The sequence below is a fragment of the Cupressus sempervirens genome, chromosome 7 (assembly GCF_028749045.1).
Source record: "Cupressus sempervirens isolate cs-2001-9-10 chromosome 7, ASM2874904v1, whole genome shotgun sequence".
Lineage (NCBI taxonomy): Eukaryota > Viridiplantae > Streptophyta > Pinopsida > Cupressales > Cupressaceae > Cupressus > Cupressus sempervirens.
This window is the reverse complement of record NC_143124.1, coordinates 400,760,900-400,782,992: the sequence shown is the minus strand read 5'-3', so window position 1 is coordinate 400,782,992 and position 22,093 is coordinate 400,760,900. Positions and strand designations below refer to the sequence as shown.

Below are 22,093 nucleotides of genomic sequence, written 5' to 3'. Positions count from 1 at the left end.
TGTGTCCACCCATCTCCAAACGCTCCAAGGTATCCTGTAATCTGTCTAAAGCCTGAGCGATCCTGGGCTGAGTAGTGAATAGGGTCCGCACCATCTCTCTTTCTTCTGCCTTTGTAGGCATGCTGTCGCCAGCGACACCCTGTGCCTCACCCATAGTTGGTATCTGTGTGTCTCTGGTGGCCTCTGCTTGCCACTGGTTTCTCCTGCGCTCGTAGAACCTATGTATTTCTCCACTAGGATGCATAGATTTGTATTCAATCCACCAACTAGTGACTACCTAGATGCCACTATGAATTATCAAAACTTTTTAGCCAGTACCCAGATGCTGAAATGAATTATCAAAACTTTTTATCCAATACCCAGCAGCCAAAAACTGTTGTAATAATTTCTCACAAACCCTACAGGCTGGCAGGATGTAAGCTCTGATACCACTGAAAGATCCCTGATGGATCTCTGCCGCTAATCTGCTGTAGCTTTATTATATTTTTTCTTTTTAATTTTCTTTTTCCTGTTTATTAAAGTTTTTTTGCAGAACTAGAGTTTGTTTGTTTTTGCGTTTTTGATGATTATTCAACATAGAAATGAGAAGGAACAAATGATATGAAAAGAGTCTGAAAATAAATAACAATATGCAGCAAAATCAGAATTGATACAAATCGTACCGGGCAGATCTCTGAATTATAGAGCCAAATAAAGGATCCAGTATATTTTCCCTAACAATGACACCAAACTGGCTGATGGAAAAGGATTGTGAACATGCAAACGTCTGCTGCTGATTATCCGACTCTCTATATGTCAAAGTGCTGCTTGCAAATGGTGGCTACTGCTGCAAGGCTCACTTTCCCATGTACCCATAATTGTGCCCAGCTAAACAATACTGCAGACCCAAGCTGAAATGGCGTCCTCCTTCCTTGATAACAGCTGATACCACTGAAAATTCCAAGACCAAATACTGCTGAGGGTTACATCCCAGCCAGTAAATACCCTGGGGTTTGCGTCCCAGAATAAAATCGCCCAAGCAGAGCAAATTTGTAAACAAGTTTTAAAATGCATAATATGAATGAGGAATGGCGCCTCCATCTCCTTATAACCCCTTCCAAAGCAAATCGAACCCTTAAAGTGACTCCAAAAGGCGTTGGGTTACAAAAGTGATTTAAGTCTTATTTTAAAGTGGCAATGTTACTAAAAATGACCCTTTTTCTCCATAGACATAAATCCGTTCACTGAATCGCCCTGAGACCAAAGAGAAAGATTTAGAAAAGTTCAAGACCTTTCCAACGAGCTATCACACCAAGGGGTACGCATCCAAATGAGGTCAAAATTTCCCTTATTACTCCAAAATGGCTATTAACTCAGCCTTATTTAATTAATAAACACTAACTTAGGAAATATTAAAAATATAACCCAAATAGCTACAAAATGCCCAACTGACATCACAAACCATAAAATCATCCTGTCACCTGTCTGTGACTGAAGTCGGAAATCAAGGATCCATTGGTAGTCTCATCCCTAAAATCTAGGGATGCTCCTAAATTTTAGGAAACAAGCTCTATCCCTCTAAAACTGAACCCAAAGAGAAAACTCATGGAAACCCAACCCTGTGCATGATCATACCTCCTAAAAAGTAGGAATGAACCCCATAAATATAAGAACTGTCTCCTAAAAACAAGGAACGTCTCCCAATTGATCAATAACCGCCAGAACACCAAGTCCCCAACACTGAATAACCATACTGGGTCTCTATCCAACCCTGTCAGCCTACAAGACCCATAATAAGCTGACTCACATGTCTTTGCTAGACTAAGCTAGAGTGGGGACATGACAGCTTAAGGTAATAAAACTCATACACTAAACAAGGAAAGAAGACACAAAAGGAATCTAACCTTATGATATGAACTAAATCACAAAGCACATAATATAAGCTTAGAAAGTAAATATATAAAGCATGCAAAGATAGATCACAAGAGATATAAAGCATGCAAAGATAGATCACAAGAGATAACACAATGACATATAATGATCTAACTCCAAAATCAAAAGAAGAGGTTCACCAAAGAAAGGTGAACACACAACAATCAAACTCCAAATACAAAGGGTGTACATGTCAAGTTCACCAAAGATGTTAAGAGGGAAATGTGAATCAAGGAATGTAAACCTAGGTTCATCACATAACCACACTTGTACAACTTGAAGAGGGAGTCAAGGAAATTAATCGTTTCAATCCCAATTCTAAAAGACCAGATATAGAAAGATTAGTGCTAGCCAAGTGATAAAGGAGCACTAATGCAAAGCTAGAATCTAGTAAGTAGAATAAGGGAAAAGATGCAAAAGTCCTTGAAAACCCTAGTTGTAATGTAAGTTAGGAAATGAAATGTAGATACAATAAGGAGATATTCAATAAGGAAGATTTCACTAGTGTTCTTTCTAATGGGCCATGGTCTCTAGGATCAAATGCTAAAAACACTTTGGCAATATGCAAATGGAAGCCTAAACTTGACCCAACGGTTGACCTTGGATCGGAGTCCTTGACTTGGGTCCACTTCCCTAGACTCCCCCTTGAATTTTGGAACAACAAAGTGTTCAGAGGAATTTCAAAGTCATTTGGTGTGCTCCTATCCGTGGATAAGATTACTTAAGCTAAGTCTAGGCTCCTCTTTGCTAGAACTTGTGTGAGCATTAAGGTAAACAAGGAGTTGCCTATAGTGGTGACATTGGAATTTAAACTGGTTGTCCAACATTTGGAATATGAGAAAGTAGAGATGTTCTGTGTTAAGTGCAAAAGGTTTGGTCACCTTAATGTCTCCCTCCCTTCCTCTATAGGCGGTACAGTGCCTCAGGGTGTTTGAAGAGCTTAACCCCCCGCCCCCCTCAATACTGGAGGTATCCTCGTTATCAAGCCTAAATTCCCTACTAGTCAACCAACCTCTTCCCTTGAGATGAAGGAAAATAGTCCTCTCCTAACTCAACCTAGAAGAAGATTCTGGATGAAGCAATATGTTAGGCCAGGTTCTCCCGAACTCGTCTGACACAATCAAATCCAAAATGTTGATGATAAAAAAGCTATACACAATCAAATCCAGAAATTGAAACTGCATGTTATCTTATTGCTAAAACTAGAAATGGATTTGATCACAATGCTATTTTGCTGAAATGGACCTTTGGCAAAAAAGTGGCCTCCCCCTTCTGATTCAAGTATACGTGGTTCTCACACAATAGACTAAGGGATATCGTTCATCGATGGTGGAGTGGTTCAGCTGTGAGCTCCCCTATGATTAATATGTGTTCTAAGCTAAAAGAAATCAAAGTTAAAGGATGGAATAAGAGCTCTTTAGGCAGCACTTTTTAAAGGAATGAAGACCTAATAAGGAAGACCAAGAGAGTCCAAAACTAAATGGAGATAGATTATGAGGATGAAGAGTTGGGAAAATCAGAGAGGAAACCTAAGGGAATAGTGGTTGAAGCTATCTAAGCAGGAAGAGGTTTTCTGGAAGCAAAAACTAGAGTCCAATGACTTACTAAAGGTGACAAAAATACTAGGTTTTTTCATGAAGCAACGTTGAAACATCAATGTAGAAACAGGATCAGATCTTAAACCAAGTTAGATGGCACGATGGTCACTGAGGAGGTTGACATCAACACTGAGGCTGTCAACTACTTTATGAATAGGGGAAATCGCAACAATCTTGAGGACCTTGAAGATCTTCTTAGCTGCATTGCTCAACTGGTCTCTAAGGATGACAACTATAATCTTGTGGCTAGAGTGCAAAGAGGAAGTTAGAAGAGCCACTTTTTCTTTTTAAGCCTTCAAGTTTCGTGGACCTGATGACTTCCCCACTGCTTTCTTCCAAGAGTATTGAGAGTTAGTGGGAAATGAGCTCTTCAATTTGGTTTGTCATTTCTTTAGAACAGGAAAGCTAGCTAGAGACCTAAACAATATGTATATTACCTTGATTCCAGAAAAGGACAACCCTACTTCCCTGGTGGATTTCAAACCTATAAGCCTATGCAATACTGCATATATAATTATCTCTAAGGTTAGGGTGAATTGATTAAAACCTATTCTAAATAAATTAGTTTCCAAAGAACAAAAGGGATTTGTCTAGGGAATAAATATCATGGATGCGGTTATAACTACTCATGAATTAATCCATTCTATGGATTCCAAAGGGAAACTGACTATGAGTTTAAAACTAGATATCTCTAAAGCTTATTACAGCATTAACTGGACTTTCTTGGAAGCAGTTTTGATAAAATTTGGTTTCAAAGGTAAATTCCTAAACATGATCATGAGCTGTGTTAAAACTACCAAGTATGCTATTCTGATCAACGAGGCCCCTACTAGTTTCTTCTCTGTGGGGGTGGGGATCAGACAAGGAGACCCCCTATCTCCTTACCTCTTTATTTTGGTAGTAGAAGTTCTAGGGAGAAACCTTTGCAGTTTGAACACTATTCAAGATTTGGAAGGGGTTAAAGCTGCTCATAGACTTGTTCCCTCGACACATCAACAATTTGTTGATGACACAGTTCTATTTGGAGAAGCTCTTATAGGTGAAGTAGAAAGATGGAAAGCTCTTCTAAATGATTATGGTAGAGTCTCAAGACAAAGCATCAACCTTCAAAAAAGTAAATTGTTCTTCTTTAAAAGGAGGCTTCCCTTGTTTGGCGTTGTTTGGCCGATTGTTCTTTATGGCTCAGTGGTTTGGGGGCCCTCTCTCCTTAGTTTTGATTGGGTCTCGATCGATCGGGTTTGGACACTACTTTTATGGCGCATCATTAGATGTCACAGATTCACTCCTCACAGTATCATTCCTTCTGAGTTTGGTGCTCATCCCTTACTCTTGCGGCTATATTTGACTTGATTTGGTTCCTTCATTGTCTGCATGATTTTGTAGATTCGGTTGGTGAACATGATAGATATTCCTACCTGGGATATTGTTCTTTTGTTGTTATTGTACATTCTGATACTAGCTCTTGTGCTTGTTGCTGGTATGCACATGCTTCTTTGTTCAGTTCGATTGGGATTGATATTGATTGTCTCCCTCATCAGTTTTCATTGAATGCCCTTGCTCATCTCCTCCCATCTAGACAGAGGTTGAATGAGCATGTTAGACTTGATATTTATAGACAATATATTAGGACTACCTGGACTAACCCTTATTGTGGTTTACGTTCGAGGATGGCCTTCTATATGGAGCACTTTCTGGAGATCAGTGATGGGATTATTGTCCATCCTAATTACCTTTCTCGACGGTGGAGTTATGCTCTTCGTATCTCTCTAGGGTCTTTCAGTGTTGGTTCTCACTGTCTCCGTGCTCAGACAGACCATCATATTGACAGAGATGAACGAATCTGCAAGCTGTGTACTTTAGCTGAGGTTGAGACAGAGACAACTTTTTTTTCTGATGCCCTATCTTTTATGAGATCAGTGGGAGATTTTATTGTTTGTTCTGAGACTACTTTTCTCTTTCATCTTTCTTTAGTTATTGTGATCAGCAGCATGTAGCACTCTATCTTCAAGAGGCCACTCTACTCCATGATAGTACTCTATAGTCATTACTTCCTCACCAACATAGCTCTGATTAGCCTATTACTGCCTTTTTTGCACCCTTATCTCCTTTACGGGGTTAAAAAGGCCGGCTAGTTCTACCAGTTTTGCTAGTCATTTCAGATCTGTCAGATCTCACAATGGTTTCTTACGTCAGTGACACTCCACGAGTTCATAGAGATAGTTCAGGGCTCATGTCCACTCATAGTCTTATCCATTTGTGACTGATTTCTTTTTGCCAAGGAAGGACTCCTAGTCTGCCTTATCCTCTCTCTTCTTGTTTTTTGTTATTCGCTTTTCTCGAACACCGTTTGGTGCTCCTGCTGTTGTCAGTTGTCTGGTTGTAAACTCTTAGTCCCATAGACCTTTTGTGGTCTTTTGTTGGACATTAATAATTTCATCTTATCTTATCTTATCTGATCTTTAATACGAGGAGAGATATATAGATCCATATATCTTCTATTCTTAACTGTGAAATATCCCCTATCCCTTATACCTAGTTGGGTCTCCCCTTTTCTACTAACAAGCCCCCTATATCTTTTTAGAATAGCCTTGTGGAGAGATTCCAAAAGAAACTTGCTGGGTGGAAAGGGAAGCTCCCGAGTCTCAGAGGTAAACTTCAATTTCTAAAAGCTTGTCTTCAGAGCATCTCTATATTTTTCATGTCTATTGCTGTCATGCCAAGTAAGATTGCTGACACTTTGGAAAAAAATACAAAAGACCTTTTTGTGGGTGCACATTGAGGACAAAAGGAAGATGCCTTTGGTTAGATGGGAAAGTTTGCAAACTTGTAGCTTAGGTAGGTAAGTTGGCAGTTGATGGAAGGAGAAAAAGAATGGGTTGGTATTATTAGAGCTAAATACTTACCTCATGTCTAGGATGGAACCTTCTTGGAAAAGAACAACACCAATGTCATCAACAAGATTAAAGGTATTCTCAGAAAGGGGAGTAGAAAATTCATAGGCAATGATAGAAATACATGCCTCTGGATGGAGTTATAGAAAGAAGAGAGATGATTGAAGGTGCTGTTCATGGACAATCCAATGATGGAATGGCTGAACAGAATTGTGGGAGACAAGGTGGGGGACTACTTAGTCTGGAAAGCGGGTAGAGCTAGATGTACAGACCTAAAAAATATCTAGGAAAAGCATCGTGCTATGAGAAGAATCCCTAATATTAGAAAAGAAGAGTATCTCTATTTGATTTGCTGCCGTGTCCTAAGTTGTTCTCAGTGGGTACTGAGGACAGATGGATTTGGAAACATACCAGCAATGGAACTTTCTTAGTTAAGTTTGCATTCTTATTCCAAGATAGGAATGTAGAACCCGATCCTACATGGAAGGTGGTTTGGATTCCTAAAGTCATGCCTAAGATTAACTGCTTCTGGTGGGCGGTGGTTCATAACAAAATTTTAACCTTGGACAATTTATCCAAAAGAGGTTTCTACCTCCCTAACAGATGTGTGCTATGTGAGAAGAATGAGGAGTCTATTGATCGCATCTTCCTTAGATTCGATATGGCCTATGATCTATGGGGTCTACTGTTCCAATCTCTTCAAACTCAATGGGCTATGCCAAAAATCGTTAAAGACATGACTGGCTTGGAATTTTTCTCCTTTAAACCACCATGTTATGTACAATCTATGGCTCTAGGTTCTTCCTATAGTCGCTTGGACCCTGTTGAAGGAAAGGAATAATAGGACTTTCAGAGAGGAGAGGAAAAAAGTGGACTTATTTCATTTAGTCAAAAGCTTGGTTAGGGATAGTGTTAATGCTGCTACCTATCCTAAATGTATTGCCTTCCCCAGCTTGATTGACTCCAGAGTGAAACAGATTTGGCCTATCAATCAAAGCCTAAGTAACATTAATTGGGCCAGTATAAGGAAGAGAAAGGAGACTAAAGGGCACCGTCCCGAGTCAAATTGTGTGAAATACAATGTGGATGGTTGCTCTAAGGGCAACCCTATATCTTTGGTATAGGAGGTCTGGCGAAAAACAATAAAGGAGAAATGATCCAAAGTTTCGCTAGTGATGTAGGAGTCAATTCTAACAATTATGCTGAGGGAATGGCTATGTGGAAAGGTATTAAGATTCTTCAAGAGCTAGGTGCAAACAATATCATTATGGAAGTAGTCTCAAAGCTCATTGCTGATATCCTCACCAATAAAGCGACCTGTCCTTGGAGAATTGTAAATCTTATGGAGGACTGTAAAAGAAGGCTATCCTTGTTTTGGAATGTCAAGATAAAACATACCTTGAGAGAAGGAAATGGCACTGCTGATTTCTTGGCCAACTGGGGCCTAGGTTACTCTAAAGGAAGATATGTGTCAGGTATGAACTGCCTTGAGGAACTCCAGATAATTTTAATCAATGATAATACAGAAATGTAGATCGGGCAAGAAAGAGGCTAAGAGAATCTTTGTTTGGTTCCCTAGGAGATATATTAATAATTATTTTAGTTCTATAAGGTGTGAGGCTATTTTTTTTACCGATGGCTGTTAACAAGTGCGAAAGTTTGAAAAAAGGCTCAAAGGATATTTTCAAAAGGTCTAGAAATATTTCATTCAATAAAGATAAATCCTTTTCCTAATACTAAAATGGGTATTTGAAAAGTTTATAATCTCTCTAAATTTGGTAACCTGCTAACTTACTCTACTGGGGCCATCTTTAAAGATATTGCCTATGCCGGCATTAATGGCAAGATTTTAGAGTGATTTCAAAAGAATAAGGGAGAAGGAAAGTACGATTTTATATAAATTACTTAAGATCCTTAATGAAAAACATTTGTGCGAAGGTTGCCTGTGAAGATTTATGTCATTTCAAACGGCCCAAGGACATCCGTTTTTCAAGGGTGTTTTATAAATGATGAAGGTTGATTAGTTTTGCAAAATATCATGGATCTTGAACCTTCTCAGAGTAACGATTCCCATGAAACTAAAGCTTTTACTATAAGAATGCAAAAAGTTGCCAATTACCAGGAGGACAATGCCAAGGAAACGAAAGATATTTGGGAGGTGCTTGAGGAATTGGGTAAAATAAAAATCATGGGAGGCTCGTTGAAGGGAGCTTGTAACATACCAATTTACTAAATCCAAGGATAAGTCATTAACTATTTCCAGTTTCTTTTGATTCTTAGTTTGTGTGAGTGAGGCTTGAGTATTCCTTTCACTGTGTTCAAAGCTTTCATGTTCAGTTCGGGAGGAGGCAAAGTTTGCATCTCTTCTTCACCTCGCCCAATCTGGGCTGCCAGATTGTTCATTTTCTTTTCCATACTTTCTAGCTTCGTTTGCGTGGATTGCAAAACCTGATGCAGCAGATCCGAGGGAAAGGGTGGATTGTTTTCATGGATTATTTCATTGTCTAAAGTGTTTCCATTGCTGCTCAAGTTTCCTAGTTTTAGTTGGCCTGAAAAAAATTACATACAATGTTTGAGTCAATTTCCTATTAATACTCATCTTTTTTAAAAGAGAATCCCACAAGACAAGAATTTTGCTAATTATTTATTTATTCCCATATTTCCTTAGCTACAATTGTAGCATGTGTTATTTACAAAATTCCTTCTTCTGAGGGTGCTATATTGAATTACAAATTTGATCAATCCAGAATCTTATTCTAGGATTCTTGCTTAGTTTTCAGTTTTATACATATCTCGCACTATCCAGGCTCTATGGAAGTGCATAAGGGGGTTAGCCTGGCGGACATTCCAAGCTTGGATGAGTTTGTCTCTATAAGTTGCCTTCTTGGCAGTAGTTCATTTGACCCTTTCCTTTTTTCATTCGTTGTAATGCTTGTGCTAAGTTTTTGTCATCTCGGGCCATGGGACAATAAGAGTAGTCATAACTTGGCATGTTCTTGATCAAGTAGGGAAATATGGGATGCCATGCTTTCTTGCAAGGAGTCTTTCGTGAATACATCCTGCTATATTTAAATCTAAAGATTCTCAGGTTTGCTAAGTTGCTAAGTGATGTGCTCGAGGTTCAGTATTGAACCCAATGCTCTGATCCATATGTAACATACCAATTTACTAAACTGCAAATAAGTACTTAATTATGAAGTCCATAACTTATACAATTAACTAGAAGCACGTAAAGCAGTGAGGAAAGCTATACATCTTAACTTTATTTCCAAAGCAACATTTATTACAAGCCCTTTCATGTGATGATAACTGAATTAACTTCCAAAACTGAAACAACTAACTAAACTGATTTCTATAACAATTCAAAAAGGAATCTAAATCATTTCTATTTATTCTAAGATTTACACATTAAGTAAGATAAATGTACTTGCAAGAAAGGATCCAGAAAACATATTGAAACTAACTGAAGTTGTTGTTCAAGCCTTGGCTTTCTGGTAAGAGGAGAAGCATTGACATAGGCTTAACCTCCCAACCTCGGACCTTGTAAATCCCCTCACAATCTTTTAACAAGAAAGACCCTCTCTACCCTAGGTTAGGCTTGGGGCACTATAGTTCAACCATCCGAGCATACCAGTGTTTAGAATGTCTACTCAATAATAGGCGGACATGCCTAATTCATTCGCACCATCGACATTTTGTGATCAAATTAGACAAGCATGCCTCTAAACAACCTTGGCCAAGGATTTAGATGGGTTTTTAATACCCAATCACCACTGCTCAACTTGACAACAGGGTACATATTGGACAATCATGAGCTAACTTGGATGTTCTTTTAGAAATCATCATATAGTTTACCATGTTATACATTGAAGCTCTGATTTGTGTTATTTTTCCCTTGGGGATCCCCTCCTCTCCACCCTTCTTCATTGGCTATACCAGCTAGGGTGAGTCCTTGGAGAATGTAATCTCATTTGGATATAAAACCTCATAATGATCATGGATTGCTATCCATCGGCCGATGTACCGCGGACACTATCATGTGCCATAATGTATTCCATTTCGGTTACCAGACTTATATTACAGTATTCTTCTAAGAAGGATTTCATATGACAGAGAGGAAAGCGGATAGACAATAAATTCAGGCTCTTTGCATATCGAGCCTTTAAATGGTTGATAGAAAGTTGTAGAGATACAAAGAAAAAGAAAACCATAGTGAAATCGAGATACAAAGGACTTAGAACATAACCTTATTGGTAATGATTGTCCCAAGGAGTCTGATGCTTCCAAGCCGCACGACTTGATGGCCGATTCTTGATGGTGGCTAAAAAGAGTTAGAATGAAATCGGGCAGTCCAAGAATAAAAAGAAGAATTTTGTTTCTTGTGATATGAAGATCGTCTCTCATTTGGTGCCTGATGTTCAATATATATATCTCTCCATTGGCTCAAGCAAGCTGTAGCCTTAGTCACGCACTTTGTTCAAGATGACAGTTTCAAAGATCTTCGGTTTCAAGGTTATAGAATTTGAAAGGTGGCGCCAAGTGTACCTGGTTGCCTCTCATGAAGAGATTATAAGTTTTAAATTATTAAAAGTTCCTTTTCTCAAATTATACATATGTTTAATTATTTTAAAGATATGATTTCATCATGCTATTTAGTATATCTAAAGTTGCACCTAGAGATATACGTATATCTATATACGTGTGTAGTTAAGAGAAATATGGTTTATTTCTAACATCATATCCTCTTTGTGTATGCACATGTATATATATATATATATATATATATATATATATATATATATATATATATATTAATAAGTACGATTTATAGATATCATCCTAGTATCATGGTGGCATCATACATATATATATATATATATATATATATATATATATATATATATATATATATATTTGTGATAATTAAAATACCTGATGACTGTCCAGTGGTGTACTCTACTATGAAGTCGCTAAATCTTTGTCAAGGTAGCTAGAGGTCATGCCTAATGATCAACAATGGACTAGGGTAGTGTTCCTTGAATCCTGTTTAACAATGCATTCTCCCCTTCGTCTACTCCTGCAACCACCAACGCAACATTTCCACAATAATAACAAGTTCCTCCATTTAAATCAAATATTAAAATATATTGCAGATAACTGTAATGACGGTTAACTACCAAAATCAATAAACAAGTAAACATGATGACAATTACCCGATTCAAATAAACAAACCATTTTCACATGAAATAAATGGTTAACTATAACTTCTCTTTTCATATGATCAAGGAAATGATAGTTTTAACTAATCATCTCAACGGCTATAACTTATTTTAATTAGGTCAAAATTTGGGGATGTAATAGAGCCGAGGGATAACATAGAATTGAAGCAGAACTTGGAAATATGGAGTTATTTCCAAAAAACTGGGTTGAATACCTACATTGAAGCCATGAGAGGTTTCAACCATGAACTCTCATCTAGGTTTGCTAATTCTTGGCACAAGGGCACAATTACGATACGCAATATTTAGTTGGTGGTCATTTTGGAGGTAATTGCTGAAGCTACTGGTCTTAAATGTGAAGGGGCTCGGGTAGAACGGAAAAGCCAAGCTAGATACAACCTCTACAAGAAGAAATTCTTCAAGAATAGGAGAAGGCAGAAAGGATAAAATCCAAAGACGGGTATGACAAATTTTCTCTAGTTCCTCCTTTTGCTATTGTTTGTCTCTAAGTCATGAAGTATTTTACCTAAGGGGCATTTTAATCCTTACCATGCTTATCATTTCCCCCTGCTTAATATCTTGCGTAATGCTGAAATGATAAATGTGTTGTTGTTACTTTCTTGTCTACAAGGTAGTATTGCTAGTGGTGATAACCCTCCGCTCCACCAGGGGCTGACTTTTGTGCTCTACTGCCATGTTTTCTCACAATGCCCTGCTTTTAGTAGGAGTCTAGCCTTTAGAAAGGAGGATGTTGGCATTAGTTCCTCTATGAGGATTGAAGAAATTAGCTCCTCTCGCTTGAAGAATAATCTTGCTGACCCTAAGATCTCTACCCAAAAAAATGATATTAAGGAACCCTCGAGCCCTAAAACTAACAACCCAAATGCTCTCTCTTGAAGAATCCCTTTTGCTTGAAACCCCACCCAAGAGGAAGAAGTCACCCCAACATAATCCCCAAGGCCCTAACCCTAAATATAGGAAAATTGAAAAGGAAATTATAGATGCCAATTAATAGGGGGTCTAAGGAAGAGGTTGGAAAAAATGAGGATGCTGGAACTAAAGGGAAAAGCCAGGAGTTCAGCTCCACGAAGAGGAGGTCTGAATGCATCCACAAGAAGAAAGAGATGAGTATGAGGGAGGACAAGAAGGAAACAAAAGTTGCAGAAGAAGAGTTGAAATACTTGGAAGCTGAAACTGAAATGTCTAACGATAGTGTAGATATTGACTCCGAGAATGAAGCGTATGCAGAGGGAGAGGAAGAGAGTTATGATGGGGAGGATGAGGACACATGAATGGAAGAACGAGAGGCACACATTGAGGTGGACTTAGTTGTGGTGAGTCCTGGCCAGGAGAAGCCCAATATGGATGAAGCCAACAAATAGGGGAGTCAGAGTGAAGCCATGGAAGAGAAAAATAAGGGGAAGAAAGAAATGGATGCTCTGCATGTAAGGATAAAAGAGATGGAATTCAATTTAATTAGCTGATTGGATAACATGCAGAGCAAGATTGACTCCCTCGACAAAATGTACAATAAGGCTATTGCTAACATTGAGCTAGGAGTCATTGCTTCTATCCTATGCAAAATTCAGCATGAGATCCTGGAAAGAACTGTTCTTGGTGTTGTGACCCGAAGGAGAAAGATGAAAAAGGCCAAGGAAGCAGGTACGGGCGACAAGAAGGACGACCAGGACGCTGGCGACACCATCAACTAGCAGTATGAGCTCTATCAATTGGAGAAGGAATGGAATGCCATCAAGTAGGCTTGAAAGTTCTGTTGTTCTTTTATTTTTATTAGTTTTGGTTATCTCTTGGTTCAGAGATGCTTATGTTTAAAAAGCTGTTTGAACTTTCTTATGTTTATGTTAGTTAAGTGTTAAGGTAATGATCTCCATTGGCTTAACATTTTGAGATATATATTTTGGTTTAATTATAGTTTAAGCATGATGCTTAATAGACATAGATCTATGTTTTCCTTATATAGTAATTTGTATGTTTTTATTGTGGAAAATTATAGTGTAGTTTTGTTAGTTTTGCTGGTTGTTTTTGATAATTTTTGTGGAAGGTTGCATAGCTTGTTTATGATGCTTTAGTCTGCTGCTTGGCTGTAATGGCCGAGGGCAATGCTATCTTTTTGTAATGGTTCTTCGGGTTCAGGGCCCTCTCCCTGCCTTCTTTATAAATAACAAAGGAGATTAGAGGATGCACCTTTGGATCTGATTTTCTACTTGTTTTGCTCAAAATGGACAAAACAACTCAACATTTGGGCTTGAAATTACCGAATCTACAAAACCCAATAATCATTCGACAATCTAGCAAGGTCAACTTTTGTGCGATTATAAGTTTCTCCTAAAGTAGGGGAGCATTGCATCCTTGATCAACCGTGTCCGATCTTGAATTCGATTTTGCAATTCTGACAAATGACAAAAAGGATATTTGAATCTGCAATTTGTTTGCCAATCAAAGATCCGAAACCTACATTAAAAAAGGTTTTTGTTTGTTGCCCAGTTTAGGAATTAACCTTGAATTGAAATAATTGAATTATAGAAATGTAACGCAAGTGTATGAATTCACCTTACAATAGTAGGATCTCTTGAATCGAATGCAATGAGCTCTCTTTACCTATTGGATAAGATCAAGAATGGGGATGAATGGATTTAGAAGATGACACAAAGGACCTTGAATGGATTGAGGGGGATCTTGAAGGTAAACTCCTTCAATTGCTTGAATGCTTGAATCTTTGATCTTCAATAAGGAATTTGCTTGAATGCTTGAATCCTCAATCTTCAATGGAGGAGTTTGCTTGAAGAATGCTTGAAGACTTGAATGCTTGATTATGAACTTGGTGGATTCTTGTTGGTTATGGATGAAAATGGAGCAAATGGATGGGCTTATAAAGGGCTCGGATTGACTTTCTCCCACGGGCCAACAATACAGCGCATGAACTCCAGGGATCAATCAGGACAGGGTACCCAAGGGGAGGTCCCAAGATAGGGCCCAAGTAGGGACACAGTGCGTCCCTGATTAGCCAAACAGGGATGCACTATGTCCCTGATTAGTTAGGGACACACTACGTTGCTGCCATTCAGGGCCACGTTTGACTTTACGATCAAGAATCATTATATTTATAGAGCAACCTAGATGCTTTCTTCAATCATGTACCTAAGATGTCTTGTTTGTTGTAACTCTACATTAAATGATTTTTACAAGATATTTAGCTATTAAATGCATTTGTGCTTCTCACATTAAATGCATCTGCCTGAAAGGACTTTGATTCATGAAGCTATTAAGCCATCAATTGGGTCACTAATTCATTATCTTCAGTATTAAATGCTCTTCTTTCAGTGTGCCAGCACATTAAATAGATCGCTAATGTTATATGCAACAATCACCCAAGGAAACTATTACAACCCTAAAGTGCGGTGCCCCATTTTGAGACGGGCATTAATTTTACATGATATTGGATATTCCTGTGCAAGGTGTACATCATCTTTACCAACTCTTTTTAGGATTAGTTTCATAGAACTCACTTGTTTTTCTAAATGGTTTTTACAGGATAGTTGGTTATAAAATGCATTTCTATTACGTGCTTCTCACATTAAATGCATCTGCCTTATATGCCTTTTTACTTTGATTCATGTGGTCATTAAGCCATTGATTGGGTCACTGATTTGTGTTCTTCAGTATTAAATGCTATTCTTTTGAGTGTGCCAGCACATTTAGTAGATTGCTAATGTTATATGCAATGATCACACAGGGAAAATATTACACCCCTAAAATGTGGTGCTCCATTTTGAGACGGGCATTAATTTTACATGATATTAGATATTCTTGTGCAAGGTGTACATCATCTTTACCAACTGTTTTTGGGGCTAGTTTCATTGAACTCGTTTTTCTAAATGGTTTTAACAAGATATTTAGCTATTAAATGCATCTTTTATGTGCCTCTCACATTAAATGCATCTGCCTGATATGCCCTTTGACTTTGGTTCATGAGGCCATTAAGCCATTGATTGGGTCACTAATTCGTGATCTTCAGTTTTAAGTGCTTTTTTTTCAGTGTCCCAGCACGTTAATAGAGTGCTAATGTTATATGCAACAATCACCCAAGGAAAATATTGCACCCGGTGCTTCATTTTGAGACAGGCATTAATTTTAGATGATATTGGATATTCCTGTGCAAGGTGTACACCATCTTTACCAACTGTTTTAAGGATTAGTTTCATTGAACTTACTTGTTTTTCCTAAAAGCTTCCCTCCCTTCCTTTTTCGCTGGTTCTTCAGTTTCTGTGACATGCTGCTGTGTTTTGGGCAGAGAAACCTGTTAAATGATAAAAACAAATTGTTGTTTAAAAGGGATTGTTCTATACATTAACTGATTTCTGTTATTTTGCAGTACAAACATTGGGTATGTTGAAGCTATTCTGAATGTTGTGCTACAACCAGGTATAAATGGGGTGTCTTGTGTATGCAAGACAATCCGAGGACCATTGCAAGGTGGAACTTTTAATACTGATTTCAGAGGAACTCACGTTGATATAGTTTGTACTTATAATAGAAAGCCAGCGTGGTTTGTTGTTTCTGATCGAAATCCGAAGTATATTTCTTGGTCAAATAAATGCACTAGAAAGGGATTAAAAACACGTTTGGATTTCCTTCTGGAAGCTGCATTGAACTGTGTTATTCTACAGCCAGTTTCAATAATTCTTTGTTTTGCCAATGGAATTGAGAATGCTATTGCTCAAAGACTCAAAGAAGATTATCATGCAGTGGAGATACCTGATCTCAAGCAAAATATTGTTGAAAAGAAAAGTTTCACTAAAGAATATTTAGGAAGGCCAGGGACTTGTTACTTCGATATTTTTCAGGATGTGGAAGGTGGTGAATGGGTCAATATTCTTGATATGAAGGAAAAATGTATCGATGATTCTAGGAGTAATGCTTCCAATCCAAATCAAGTTTGGATGGCATTTGAGATAAAAGTTAAAGAGGAAAGTTTTGGGAGTGGATGTATCAAATGTCAAATTGATAGGGTTAATATGGCAGACAAAAAATGTCCTGATGAAGGCTTTGTCCCAGAAGGAAAAGACATCGTTCAATTGGAAGAGAAGTTATTGAGTGGAAATGCAGGCCTTTTGAAGGAATACATCCCTCATCTTGACAATAAGTTTCTTTCAATACTTGTATCAATGGACCTGTCTTCAGATGTGTTGGTAAATGGTGGAGAGACAACTAATTTTAAAGACAATTTGATTAATCTGGATACAACAGCCTTAGTGGCACTTGTGTCGGAACTAAGCAATGGTTGTGCAAAGGAACTTGTTGAAATGTCAGAAGAAGATATGAACAGGCGCTTTAAGAGCACGGCAAGCTTCATGAGGGAGCAGGTAATTTTGGTTTCTTCTTAATTTCTGAGCAGGCTTGATATTTAGTCTTTAATGTCACTTGTTTTATATGAGGACACTGAGATTTTGTTGATTTAAATGACCATGGATGTATTAAAATGTTATGCACCTCTGAAACAGGCGGAGTCCGAGCTTGAGTGCCCCATCTTGGAAGATATGGCATTTATTTTAGGAGGAAAAAGAGCAATAATTTCTCAATTTGTTGATGATGAATTCAGGGATCTTATTTCAATGTGCAGTGGTCCTAATGAGAAACTGCGAGCAGAATGCTTACTAAAGTTTATACTGTAAGTAACCTATGCCTAATTCAGCTTAAATGTTATTATTCTAAATCTGCATCTAGCATCTGCTACTCCTGGTCACGTATATTTTTCTTTATTATTATTTTGGTATGGGAATTGTTGACTTTGTAAATTTTTGGTGATCTACATAAAATTACAGGGTGCTGCCAGACAATCCTTCTGCTCGTGTGATGGGCCTTCCTGAGACCGGGAAAATAAAGTTGAAGCACAAAGTGATCTTTGGCACTGGAGATCTCTTTCAATCTCCGACATTGACTGCTAATATGGGGTTTGTAAGAGCAGTACGGCAGACAGGAATGCCCTTATTAGTAATAGAGCATAGACCTCGGGCCTTGGTTGGTTGTTAGTTCTAATGACTCCAGAAATCTGTCTTAGGATTTGAGACTGACTTAGATCTTCAAATTTATTTAAGAAATTATCTCAGTTTGGGTATCGATAATCTCTTGCATGATGCATCCTTGTATTTCACTGCACTAGGCACAAGCTTTCTTTGTAGAGATTTTGCTGGTGTCATGGCTATGTACAACTAACTGATTTCCTGATTTTTGTTATGTCAAACTTGAATTGTGTCTACTTTTAATGATTTGACACCGGCATGTTGTTTTTCAGTTTTCCTTTGTTTATTGTGGACGCCCTGACACATTATCTTGGAGTAGCTTGTTGGCACATGGACTTTCTCCCCTTGATAACCAAATTGTTGGTGCAAAAAATTACAATTTGAGTAGCTTGTTTCAAAATTTGCTATGATTCTGAATATCTAATGTTTATCATATGGACATATATTAAGAGGTTCACTTCTCTAGTGCTGAGAGCTTCAGAAAGCTCAAATGGCCAGTCTTTAACTGCAACATCGTGGGTAATGAGGTTAATTGCAACAAAAGATTGCAGAATTCAGTGTCCTGTTTACTATGGACACTTCCCAGCAATGGGTTTTGGGGTTTTCTGAAGTTGTTAGAGAAAGGTTTATTATCAATTCTTAAGGTTGTAAATACTGGAAGGATCTATGAGATGGGTAGGTCCGCTGGATGGAATTGATAGGCAAACATGTAGCATTGTCTGTAATCAGTTGAGACTTTAGAGTCTTCTACTGTTTGGCATATTCATGTTAATGGAACAAACAGAGAATGAAATTACTTTATTTTGTTGTAGAGAACTTGAGATTTCTTTCGTTCTTCCATTTGAGCCAAAGCGAAGACCTATAATAGCTCCTTTTTGTGCATGTGTATTATCGCTTACTGGCGTTTGGATGATTACTAACTGTTTTTATCTGGAAACAAAAATCACCTGTGTACAACTAGCAGTCTATAAATTAGCACTATTATGGAGTAAACTTGACAGATACACGAGAAAATGTATTTTCACTTATTTTTATTATATTATTTTGGTATTTGTCATGTTAAAAATTAAATACCTCTCTCAATCAAGCCACTTAAACAACTCGTGATTGTAGAAATAAAGAATTAACAAGGAGAGTATTAATTTGAAATATTCTTTGGAACTAGTTTTCGAAACTTTAAGATTAAATTATAATGGCCAAACGTTGAAATGACGATGATTCTATATTCATAATAATTACACTGTTCCTTATGATTAGTGATTCATTTGATGGTAATATTATGAAGTTAAAGTCTCATTTTGTAATTTACATGCCCAAACTTGTTATTAGCTCTGACAAACATAAGTATTGTTACCAGTATAGAATAATAGAATCATAATTAATGAGTGTAGTTGCACTGTTTAAGGCAAATGGGTTAGGGTCTGATCACAAAAGATGCTACTTATGAATCTTATGGCTGGGTGAAAGCCAAACATTTTTTATTACACAAATATACGGAGACGGCTTATTGAGTACAAAAATATATGGAGATGGTATAGCTGCAAGAATTAGTGTCTTAAAAGAGAATTAAAAACTTGTGAGTGAAAGCCAAGCTTTCACAAATAGGAAGGAATAGACAAAATGTATATACAAGGATAAATGTTCTGGATAAATTCTTTTGGATTTGGCTCTTGAGCATTTGGTTATCAATAATTAGTTAGTAAGAACACGAGGAACATTTTAAAGAGGTCTAAAAGAAATGGATCTACAAATCATTTATATAAATATTCTATATTTAATGTAAACAATATCATTCCATTTATCCTGATGTTGATCTTAGCTCTACACTATTGACAAGGTTGATAACATCATTTTAAAGATGTCCAAAAGAAACGGATCTACAAATCATTTATATAAATATTCCATATTTAATGTAAGCAATATTATCCCATTTATCCTTATGTGGATCTTTATCTCTACACTATTGACAAGGCTGATAACATCAATAAGACAATTACTAATGTGCACATTGTAATTGAAAAACACAACTTATATCTAATGTTTTAAAAATTTAAAGTTATGTTTAATAAGATGAAACCATTTTTAATTTTTAACTTTTCTTTAGGACATATTAGTACGACTGATCATCCCACACTTTGATGTAATGATGGTCTACAATTTCGTTCAAGTCACAAACATCTTAGTGCATTCGTACTCAATAATATCAAAGGAAAATACTTGTATTTGTTCCTTTCTTTGGTTGAATTGGTGCATTTCTTCTTCTTCTTGTAATATTATCTTTTTAAAAGTCATTGTTTGTAATGGATTGAGATTTTAAGCAAAGTTATGGGTGACAAGTCATTTTGTTTGTGGAAAGTTATTATTATTATTTTGTCTAAAGATGAAGTTTTTGCTGATCTTGCTCTTTGATATTTTAAATCATAATGTAGTGGAAAATGTATTCACTAGTTTATGCATGCAAATTAGAAACTAGATCCATTTTTCCTTGATTATATTGGGAGTGGATCCACTTGGGTTAGAGGATTTGACCACAAGATGGATTCAACACTCCTTGTTTGAGCTGAAATTTATTGTACAAATGACTTGAATTTGATGCTAAATCTATGGCCAAAGGTGAGAAATTGGTTTTTATATATATGCAAATGGGTTGAAATCATTAGGTCAATGGTGCTTGGGGTGATCTTGACCTAGGAATGCCAGATGCAAATGGAAGTTGTTGTTTTGGTATCAGACAAATGCTTAAACTCTTTCTTGAAAGTTTCATAAAAAAGGTGTAGGTCAAAGTTAGACAGAGCATCTTTGACCTTGAATTTTTAGATATGCAAAAGTTCACTCTATAGGTATTTGTCTTCTTTATTTGATTCTAAATCCATGTCTTTCAATCTTGCCACTGACATAAACAAAGAATAAAAAATGTTTGATTGACAAGGGCTTGCCTACATAAAGCCTCGATTGTGGAACTAACCTTCAAACTGAATTGAAATGACAACTTTGGAGCAAATAACTGAATCTCATACCTCATACCTATTAATACATATCCATTTCAATGTGATCACACGTGTTGATACGATAAAATGACATGACAAAAAGAAGATCAATCATAAAGATATGTTTGCATATTGATTGTTCTAACTTTCCATAATGCTTAGATCTAAAAATTGCTTGAATGATATGGTGGGGTAAAATGTCACGTTGATTGCTTGATACTTGCTTGATGTGTTGTGTTGGTTGCAAAATAAAGGATGTGAAAATAAATTGAAAGAATGCTGTTATATAGGGTTCTTAAGGTATTTCGCGAATAAAATGACTTCCAATGATCATATTGAGACACCAGGATTGAGGTATAACTATCAGGGACTTGATATTAGCACATATGAAAATAGGCCCAAATTGGTAGGAGCCACTAACTCACCAAAATAGTGCAATTAAGAAAGAATTCAAGTACTTGTTTTGGGACAATAATTTGTTAGCAAGAGACGCTACTACATATATTTTGTATGTTGTCATGTATGCCTACATTCTATTCTCTTGGCCACTTGATAGCTTTCGGAGGTAACATAGTTTACTTGATGAAATCAACTAAGTTTGAGTAAATAGGCCAATATACTAGGTCAATTTTTGGATCAGTATAAGAAAAGTACAAAGAATCTTGTATTACATTGTTATAGTTATAGAGGTTCTGATGCATATACTCCTATGCTCATAGTTGATAATGTTGTCTTATGCATACATCATGATGATATGAGTGTCAACTTGACAAAAAACTACATTATGTAGTGATAGAGACTTTTTGGATTGATTATAATCCTGTTAGATCGATGATATGATCATTTTGATAATTGATATTGGTTGAACCAAGATTTTCATATCACATATACCTTTGGTAGAGGTTAGCATGAAGATTTGATTGATGTATTATCTAGTGTTCTACATGTTCCTTATGTCATTGTTGGAGCCGACTTGTTAAGTCTTGTTCTTGAGATTAGGTATAAGAGATCAAGTTTGTAAGTGATTTGATGTGCAATGTATAGAGAAAATATGATGATGTGTTGACTTGCTAAATATGTGAAAAGGTAGATGTTAAGGTTAGGCTGATCTTATTGCACTTACAAGGAATTGTTCTTGCATAGGTGACGTTACTCTCTAGTTTAGTTTGTGGACTGCAGTCCAATTTGGGTTTCTAGCCCTTATATTCTAATCAATTGAATATGGATAATTTTAGTGGCAGATATTCCCCAATTCACATATTCTACATGTTGGTAAACAAAGACTTAGCAAATAAATTGTACATATGGAATGGTGTGTGTCGCCTAAACTTTATAAAAATTGGCTTGCATGGGCATGTCACCCAATGATTTATGAAATCATCTCAATTTTTGGCGCAATATAGCCAACCAAATTAATTTTTTTGGATACAACAAATTGCAAACATT

General features: G+C 36.9%; 1 protein-coding gene across 1 annotated transcript in view; it reads left to right on the top strand.

Moving 5' to 3' along the window:
• Window positions 1-18,060, top strand: part of LOC149547207 (uncharacterized) — a 94,107-nt gene extending 76,047 nt beyond the window's left edge. The window contains exons 2-4 of the mRNA XM_089791551.1: window positions 16,013-17,003; window positions 17,142-17,308; window positions 17,463-18,060. Of these exons, the coding sequence (XP_089647677.1) occupies window positions 16,013-17,003; window positions 17,142-17,308; window positions 17,463-17,670 (1,366 nt within the window). The 3' untranslated portion in view covers window positions 17,671-18,060. The remainder of the gene's footprint in view (window positions 1-16,012; window positions 17,004-17,141; window positions 17,309-17,462) is intronic.
• The last annotated feature ends 4,033 nt before the right edge of the window (window positions 18,061-22,093 follow it).